This window comes from Pongo pygmaeus, chromosome 8, assembly GCF_028885625.2.
Source record: "Pongo pygmaeus isolate AG05252 chromosome 8, NHGRI_mPonPyg2-v2.0_pri, whole genome shotgun sequence".
Lineage (NCBI taxonomy): Eukaryota > Metazoa > Chordata > Mammalia > Primates > Hominidae > Pongo > Pongo pygmaeus.
This window is the reverse complement of record NC_072381.2, coordinates 53982881-53992616: the sequence shown is the minus strand read 5'-3', so window position 1 is coordinate 53992616 and position 9736 is coordinate 53982881. Positions and strand designations below refer to the sequence as shown.

The window sequence follows — 9736 nt, the reverse complement described above, 5'->3', positions numbered from 1 at the left end:
TGTATCTTGTGTTTTCATTTAACATGAATTCACTTATCAGTATGTACAGATCTCTTTCTTTTTATCATGGTGTAGTATTCCACAGTTTGATTATGTTGTAGATTCTTTATTTTGATGGATCTTAGGAAAGTATCCTGTCTTTATTTCTATTATACACAATGCTGCAATAAATATTTCTCTAGGTGCTATTTTATGCACATAGCACATAATGTGGCTGTTCCCTAGGAAAGAGATGAGAGTAAACTGCTTAGGAAGTGCCTGCCCACTTTTAATTTTAATGGGTACCACCAAACTTTTTGAGAAAGGTAAGGTACACTGTTCCAACAGAGAATAAAAGTGTTCATTTCGTTATGTCCTCACCAGCACTGGGTCTGGTCCATCTTTTTAACTCTTACCTAGCTCATGAGTGAAAAATGCCATACTGTATACTACACATTTTTAAGTTGTAGCTCCCTTATTACAGTAGGACTCAACATCTTCTCATATGTTTATCATCCCTCTGCATTTCTTCCCCTGGAAACTTCTTGCTCATTTGCTTTTTTTCCAGTTCCACTGAAAAGCAGAGGAATGCAAATTGAAACAGTGAGTTTTTTAAAGCATTGAAATTAGAAAAGATGACAAAGTTTCTCAATGCTTGTGAAGATTAATATTGTTTAAGTTGAGAAAAAACACCTTATAATTACAAATGTTAACATATTTTCTTTCTACACATTTTTCATTAAAGCATAAGCTCTGAACCATTACGAAAATATTCTTAATTGTTTTACATGAAGTGAGACCAAAGTTGATTCAAAAAAACAGCGAATATAATTTTTCAGCATAATTTGTTGGCTGAGTCTCCTTTCCTCCCAGACTTGCTGTTTACTTTGCTGCTTAACAATTCTCCATGATGTCATCTCTCTCTGAACTGCCTTCCATCCCCCAATGACCTACTTATTTTCTGTGCTGGCGGCCCCCTCTTGTTTTTGTAAGGCAAGTGTTTGTATTTATTTGTTAAAAAAGGGTGCACTTACACTATTTCCTCCTTTAGCCAGAGGACATAGTCTTCTGTTTAGGTCAGGCGTGACTTTCATGGCTCAGTAGAGCGCCGTGGTGTCTTCCTCCACACAGTGGCCTCACATTCTAGACAGGAGGATATTCCTCGGTGCTGGGTGTGTGTGGGATATTGATGTTGCTTGTGGAATATTGGGATTATTTTCAATCCATCACCTATTTGAACTGTTTAGTATTTGGGATTCAAAGGAATAGAGTTGATGAGACTGACCAAGGTTGGGAAGAGATTAGCCACAGAGGGAAGTGGTAAGAAGCTTGTTGGAGGAAATGAGTGAAGTGCCACTGTGTCGCAGAGCAGAGAGATGGCAGGTGAACATTTTATCAGGCTGATTGAGGCTGAAGAGTGGTTTGTGCAAATGGAGAAGGAAGAGGCAACTCCCAGAGTCCTAGTGGGAGAGAACCAGCCACCTTGGAACTACAGAGATCAAGGGAGAACAGAGGAGGCCGCTCCCAGAGGGAGTAACGCCTTTTTCAGCCCAATGTGTTCATCAGCTATTTACTCATTATTTCTTGAGTGCTTGTTAATATGTAAAACATTGATCTAGACACTAGAGATATAATGAGGTGGATGGAACGAAGGAAGTCCCTATCTGCCTAAGCTTACATCTATGGAGGAGAAGACAGATACAGGTAAACCCGTGAGATACACACACAGACATTATATACAGCCTAGGGTGGTAAATGCTATCATGGAAAAATGAAACAGGGTAAGGTGACAGAGAGCTGTAGGGCCTAAGAAAGCTCTTTTCCTGGGGGTGCCAGGCAGGCTCCTCTGAAACATCACCTGATCAGAGGTGACTGGAAGGAGAGAGAGCCACACAGGAACCTAGGGGAAAGCCTGGAACAGGCACAAGGAAGAGCAAGTGTGAGAACCCAGAGCCCGTGAGGGGAGGATGCCGGGCATGTCCGGGAGCAGCGAAGTGTCTGGAGTCACAGGAACTGAGCAAGGGAGTGAGTAGAGGAGAGGGGAGGGGTGGGGTGGGGTGGGGTTGTGGAAGGCTGAGGAGCTAAACAGGGTCAGCGTGGGGACTTAAGATGGGGGGGAGAAGGAAAGCTTTTCCACATTGGGAAGCAGGGTCATTTTATGTTGGCTGATGACTGTATGTATGTTAGCCTATGTATGGTTAATTAATCTGGCATGAGTTTGTGTGCATGTATGTCTGTGTGGTTAAGTAAATATGTGTGTGAATTTGTATGTGTGAGCATGTTATGTATCTATGTGAACACACGTACATATGTTTATGTTACTGTGTGTGCCATATGTGTTCCAGTGTATATGTGTGTCTGAGTGATCATGTATGTGTTTCTTTGTGTGTGAGTGACATAGTATGGACAGGTATCCCCTTCAAATCTCATGTTGAAATTTGATATCCAATGTGAGAGGTGGGCCTAGAGGGAGGTGTTTGGGTGACGGGGACAAATCCCTCATGAAGGGCTCAGTGCCACCCTTGTGGTAATGAGTTCTCACTTTTAGTTCTGTGAGAACTGAGTGTTGAAAAGAGCCTGTCACTTCCTCCACTCTCTCTTCCTTCCTCTCTTACCCATGTGATCTAAACACACCTGCTCCCCTTCCCCATCTGCTGAGAATGGAAACTTCTTAAGGCCCTCACCAGAAGCAGATGCTGGCACTATGCTTCGTGTACAGGCTGCAGAAACATGAGCCCAATACACTTCTTTCTTTTATAAATCACCAGCCTCAAGTATCCCTTTGTAAGCCACACAGGTGGACTAAGACAGCAGTTCCATGCATGCTTAAGTGTATACAAGTGTCTCTGTGTTTATGTGTTTGTGTTTTTATGTGTGTCTAAGGAGTTAGGAGTATGTGTGTTTTGTGTTTGTGTGTGTCCATGACAATACACAAGACAGAAAAGGAGGTCCCATGGGGAAATGAGAACATGTTGGGAAGCCTCTCCTTGTATCCAGCCTCAGCCTCTGCCCTCACCATGGGTCACAGAACAGACCAGTGCCATCGATGAGGTCACACAGTAGAGCTAAGATCTTAGCGACCATGGGGAGCTCAGTGTCCACCCTGGCTGGGGCCAGCTGGAGGCCTTCAGTACAGCCCCAGCCAACTCTCACTGAACAGCTGGGGCACCGAGACACTGGGCACTCATTTCAAATCATGAAACGCCACTTCATGGACCACAGGGGAGAACAGTCACCCACCAATGGGACCACCCTCAGCTTGACCAGCCCTGAGTCCACTGAGGAGAGTGTGGAAGTGTTCTGGCCAGGTAGGTAAAAAGAAAGGCCTGGAAGGTCAGCCAGCTGTGCTCCCTGGGAAGGAAGCCCTGATGGGAAGGGACAGTGCCAGGTTGCCTCCTGATACCATTACCAAATGGTTGTGTTGACCATAAACATAGATGTGGAGGGAAAGGAAATTGATATTTATGGGACACTTGGTATGACTGAGGCTGTTATGAGTATATAAGGTGTTTTCAGGGGATATGAGGATGAAAATGTAAAATGTTTATAGTAATGTATTTATTTTAATGTGTATTTGAGAAAACAACATGTCCATCCTGTGATTTCAGCAGCGAAATAAAAAATTCCTTTATAACAAAATGATGAAAGTTAATCTAGAACATCAATTTGAAGACCGCTGGGACGTGTCTGTGGGCAGCACCTAAGTGTCACACCAGCTCTGGGGGCCCAATGGCTCCACCACTCATTCAAACTCCGTGCCTCTGTTTCCTACTCTGTTGAATGGGAATCCTAACAATATAATTTCTTAGGGTTGTTTTGAATATTAAACTTGGCAAGCACTTCCATGGCAAGAGGGACACAGTAAGTGTTGAAGGAGATAGTGAGATGCCCCCCTTGAGAAGGTGAAGACAGGTCACAAATGCTGAAGAGGATGGCGGGTCTGGGTGGCTTGGCCAAGGCACTTTGCATGTGTTGTTTTTTAAATGGGCTTTATTGAGGTGTCTTTTATATACACAGACTTCAGCAATTTTAAATGCACAGTTTAAAGAAGTTTGACACATGTACATTTGTGGAACCACCAACACAGTCATGATAAAGAAGATTTTTCAAAACCCCTAAAAACCCCCTTGTGTCTTATTATGGCCAGTCTCCTCTCACCCCATCCCCAGCTCTGGGCAACCACTGAGCTGTTCTCTGTTGCTAAAAATTTGCCTTTTCTAGAATGTCATCTGAATAAAATCATATACGACATGGACTCTTTTTGTTTTGTTCACATTCTCTTATGACTACATGGCCTTTTCAATTGGCTTCTTTTATTTAGCATAATGCATTCAGGATTCATCCATATTGTTGCACGTCTCAGTGGTTCATGGATTTAACAGATTGCATTATACGGATACACCTCAGTCTGCTTACCTATTCCCCAGTCGATGGTCTTTTGCTTGGTGATTACTCTAATACATTATTTGATCCTTATCATCATATCTCTAATGTGTATATAACTCTGTTATTCACCATTTAATGGTCTTTCTCAGTTGAGTCAAGGATTTGGTGATTGCGTTCATACATTATTCAATCATTACCACACCCTATGAAATAGGCATTATCACCATCTTCATTTTTTCAGGAAATGGGCAGAGGGGGCGGTGTTTGCTCAAGAGCTCCCAGAGCCTGTACCCTCTCAGAGTCTGAGGCTCCTGAAGGTAGATGTGGCATTGATCCCTTAGGGGGCACTGATGACAATGTCCTTCTGCTTCTCAGGGACTATACAGAGAGAAGGGTCGTTCCCACGGCCGGGGCCTGCCATTCCCCGGGAGGAGGGCCTCTACTTCGCTGCCAGGGCCCGGGGGATGCTGGGCTGGAGCAGCTCCCCATCCTCAGAGTCCTCCGAGTACCAGTCCTACTCCCAGTACCAGTCGTGCTGCTCCTGCATGTGCGACGAGGACAACGCTGCTCCTCAGAGTGTGTGTGCCTTCTACACGCACGTGCAGACTGTGCGGGGTGTGGCTGTGGCCTGGGAGACCGAGGCCGGCTTCGAGCCGGTCAGCAGGAAGCCCCGCATCCATGAAGCCCAGTTCATCAAGAGGCAGAGGCGGAACGGCTCCTCCTTCGAGATGGCTTCCAGCACCGATCTGTGCTGGGACCTGGAAGCCTGCAACAGCAACTGCAGCCCCGAGCCCGAGGACACAGAGCTGCTGGAGTGCTGCCTGCAGGAGCTGCGGGCGCCACCGGACTGGCTGGTCACCACCAACTATGGGCTGCGTTGCCTGGCCTGCTGCCGGGTCTTCCCCACCCTGGACGCTCTGCTGGAGCACGCCCAGCATGGCATCCGGGAGGGCTTCAGCTGTCAGATCTTTTTTGAGGAGATGCTGGAGAGAAGGCGGGCTCAGGGCAAAGCACATGACCAACAGCTGGAGGAGGAGCAGAGTCCTTCAGACAACAGCGAATGTTCCCGGCCCCAGGGTGAGGTGCTCTCAGCACAGCAGCAGGAGAAGCAGTGAGCCAGAGGGGAGATACCCAACCCTGCCCTCACCTCCAGTGCCTGGGACTGCTCCCTCCCCAGCCAGCAGTATCAGAGCCACTAGGGCAGGGAGAGAGGACCAGGGTCAGGGGAAGGAAAGGCATGGAGTGTAGAGCAGCGAGGGCCGGGAGACTGGAAGGAGCCCCCTTCCTGCCCTAGGCACAGCATCTCCACCAGAGTCCATTTCAAAACCCAAACCCAAACAAGAGGGCTTTGAGTGTTTCTGATGGCTGGCACAACATCTGAAATCCACAAACGCATGGCCAGAGGGATTTCTATTTTTGCCGGTGGATCAGGCAGGTCCACACTTGCTAAGTAGATGTGGGTCACAGGACAGCCAACGGCAAATTACTCTTCAGCCCTATTTTTTTCACTATTACAAATCTGTCATATGCCCTAGTTCTATGTCTTATGCTATTGGGATTAAACTTGAATAACACAAAATTGAATGCAGTGACTAATTGAGTGAACCATGCTGTCATATTGGACACATGGGAAGTTGCCATTTCCATAGGTTACAAACTAGTACAAACACCTGGAGACAGGCAGCTTCTCAAGGTAGAGCAGGAGGCTGGGGATGTCCTTCTGATCTATGAGTTCATCTATGTCAACTATACATTTTTAAGTGTTGCCACGAAATTCATCTTTATCCTTCTCCCTGTCTCAGGGGGCTGTGTTCATTCAAGAAAAATTAATCGTGGACCACTGTGTGTTTGACATGCTGATGGAAGATATACTCCAGCCTCTGTTGCTTCCAGTGAGAGACAGTTAGAATGGGCAATTGCAAGGCAAGGGGATGAATGCCATCAAGGAGGTTTGGGGAGCCTAGATGAGGGGCCCCAAGTTCAAGCTGTTTGATCAGGATAAAAAACTTTCCAAAAAAGATGATGCTACCAGGGGCTTAAAGGAAAGGCTAGACCAGGGTTCCTCAACCAGCACTGTTGACCCTGCATGCTAATTATTTGCTGCGGGGGCTGTCCTGTCTGCTGCAAGATGTTTACTGGCATCCCTGGCCTCTACCCATCCGATTCCAGCAGCATCCCCTGCCCCACAGTTGTGAAAATCACAAATGTCTTCAGACATTAACAGATGTTCCCTAGGGACAAAATCACCCCTGGTTGAGAACCACTGAGCTAGACAAGAACAAGGCTGTGAGGAGAAGAAACAGACATAATACATTTGGGGAATTGCTAGCCACTTGATCTGGCTGGAATGCTGGGGGTATTTGTCTCTCATATAATTTATAAAGATATGCCAGGCACTGAAGTGGACATGGGGAATAAGTGAACAAAGGGAAAAAGGCAAACATGGATACTGCTCTGTGGAGCTTATAGCCTGAGGACATGCATGTAAAATAATTATGAAAGTTCACATTTCATTACCTAAAGGGTCCTGTGTGGCCAGGCCTTTGCTGCTTTCTCCACACCATGTCTTAGCATTCTGTGCCTACTCACTGTGCTCCAACCACATGGGCCCCTTTCTTTCCTTAAAGGATTCAAGTGTTCGTGCTTCAGAGCCTTTGCCCTTGCTGTCTTCCCCAAGTGGAATGCACCCTTCTCTGTCTCTCTTCTGGCTGTCCCCTTGCTCATCTTTGAGGTTGCAGCTTAAATATCTCTTTTTCAGAGGGTCTTTTCCCAATCACGCTGCCTTAGCATATGCCTTATTCTAAGTGTGGGTGGTTTTAAGAAGTGACATGATCAGATTTATATTTTAAAAAGCTCACTCCACAGCGTGTGGGATATGGATTGGGATAGTAGCAAAAGAAGAAAATGAGAAGTGGAGAGATCAATTAGGAGGCTGTTGAGGAAGTCCAGGCCAGGAATGGTGGTGACTTGGACGAGGCTATTCCAAGCCAAGAAGAAGAATGGATGCCTTCAAGACTTATTTGGGGAATAGAATCCAAAGGCCTTGGGGAAGGGTGCAGGTGGGGGTAGAAGAAAGGGGTTTGTCATGGTGGATTCCCAAGTTCCTAGGAGGAGTAAATGTGGGTGGCTGTGCATTAACTGATATGGGGAAATTTGGAGGGTGATTTCCGTATGAGTGTGTGTGTGAGAGTGTTTGTGTGTGAGCATGCATGTCTGTGTTGGACGTGCATATCAGCATGTGTCTGCATGTAGACGTACAGGCATAAGTGCTGGGAGGCAGGTGACAGAGGTGAGTTGAGACATGGTCAGTTTTAAATGCTAATGGCATATTTGAGCAGAGATGTTGAGTGGGAAGTTCATGTTATTTAGAAGATAAGTCTAGATTGGAAATGTAAATGAGAAAGTTAACTGCAAATAAATGGTACCATATTGAAAAACCACAACAGTGGATGGATGACACTAACTAGGGTGCTGGGGTAGAGTTAGGGTGAGCTCTGTGAAGTAGGGAGGAATGGAGTGAGGAGCATTTCTTAGGAATTTTCTTCAAAGTCAACAAAAATAAGAAAAGACAATTTTCAGGAGTGGTGAGCAGTGTCGAATGCTAAGGAGAGTTGGAGTGAGCTGAGGACACAGTGCATTTTATTTGATGCACGAGGTTGCTGACAGTTCTGAGGAGGGCAGTCTCGGCAGCTGAGCAGGGCAGAGGTCAGACGGACACTGTTAAGCAGCAGACACGAAACAAACTGCTGGAGGTAAGCATTGGACATCTCTGCAGGCAAGTCTGACTAGAAAGGAAAGCAACAATGGCTGTAGCTGGACAAAGATGGTGGAGAGACCAAGTTTATGCCAACGGAAATGATCCAATAGAAAGGAAGAGACATATAAGGTGGAAAAATGGGGAAATCTAAGGAGAGGAGCCAAGCAGGAGAGAGGGGGCTGAGCTGACATGGAGAAACTGGCCTTGAAAAGGGCGGCTCCGAGCTCCTTGTTGCATGCAGATAGGCAGTTAGTCACATAGGGCTTTGGGGTCAAAATTAGGGAATTTGACCATCCATCTTGAAAACTACAAGGAGCTCTGGAGAAATCTGAAGTCAGATTTGTGTTTGTGAAGATCACTTTGGTGAAAAGGGTCAAGAGTGGATGACAGCCAGCATCGTTGGTGACAAGGGGTTCAGCTAAAGTGTGGGTGGCAGAGTGAATTCAGGGGAAATTTAGAAGATTGAACCATAAAGTGTGGCTAGTGTGTGATGAGGATGGTGAGAGGAAGGAATCCAGAATGACTGCTAGGGTTTTTTCTGGGTGGCAAAATGTCGGAGCCATTTGCAGACAATGGAGAAGGAGAAGGTTTGCTTGGGATGCTGATAAACCCACCTTTGAACAAGCTGAGCTTGAGACAGAAACATTCAGAAGGGGGCTAGTCGTAAGGGTGTGGAGCTCAGAAGAGTGGTCGTCTGCCTGTGTGTGGTGAGCTGTGGCCATGGTGCTTTCCATGGGCTTCATGTGGGATGCATACCTTCTGCTGGTGCAAGTGCAGCAGGAAGTCATGAGGTCATCTTAGAAAGGGCATCAGCAGTGGGGATGATATCTTAACAGCCTTTTAAAGGTGCAGCAGAGGCCACAAACCTTTTGAATTTGGTGTGAAAGGAGCTTGAGGATTGGCAGGAAGTAAAAACAGCCCCAGTTTTATGAAACTCTTCTCAGAAGAGCTATCTGGTGTTTGGGGGGGCTTCATAGGCAGGTAAAGTCCAAGGGACACTGTAAGGGAAGGAGAGGCTCCTGAGCCAGAAACAGTGAGTACTAAAGAGGGGAATAGTTTTATTTTTAAAAAATCAGTATGGGTGGGAATTGAAATGATGCATAATATCTAAGCTCTGAAATTTCAGCCTTTAAGAGGCAAGTGTTTTTAAGTGCTAAATTCTGTATTCTAAGGGCAAAGCATCATTTTAAACACTTTATGAATACTAAATCATGTAGTGCTCTCCACAGTCCAGTGAGGTGGATCCTACTATTGTCCGTGTTTTGTTGGTAAGCAAAGACCCTACAAAGGTCATATGGCTGGTGTACACCAGCTTGGCTCCAAGCCTATGTTCTAATTGTCACACAGAGATGCAAACTTTTGTGTAAAGACAGATGCAAGGTATTTAGGAAAGCAAATATGTCAACTGCACAGGCTGCATTTTCTTTAGATTAAGTAGCAGCAGCTGCAGATGAAGGGAAACATGATGAGTGTTCAGGAAAAGTGAAAGATGACAGCAACCTCGGGTAAGCAAACTATTAATGTAAAGGATAACTTCAGCTGACATGGATGGGGAAGAAGAGAATAACATTATTCTTAAGGTTGTGACTTGTTCTTTAATTATAACTGAAACTC

The 9736-nt window shown here is 45.8% G+C and overlaps 1 protein-coding gene across 1 annotated transcript; it reads left to right on the top strand.

Annotated features, from left to right (window-relative positions):
- Positions 1–3039: 3039 nt before the first annotated feature.
- Positions 3040–5944, top strand: FAM170B (family with sequence similarity 170 member B). The gene is made up of 2 exons (XM_054437010.1): positions 3040–3287; positions 4741–5944. Exons 1-2 carry the CDS (start codon positions 3062–3064, stop codon positions 5478–5480), a joined length of 966 nt encoding a protein of 321 aa, XP_054292985.1. The 5' UTR covers positions 3040–3061; the 3' UTR covers positions 5481–5944.
- The last annotated feature ends 3792 nt before the right edge of the window (positions 5945–9736 follow it).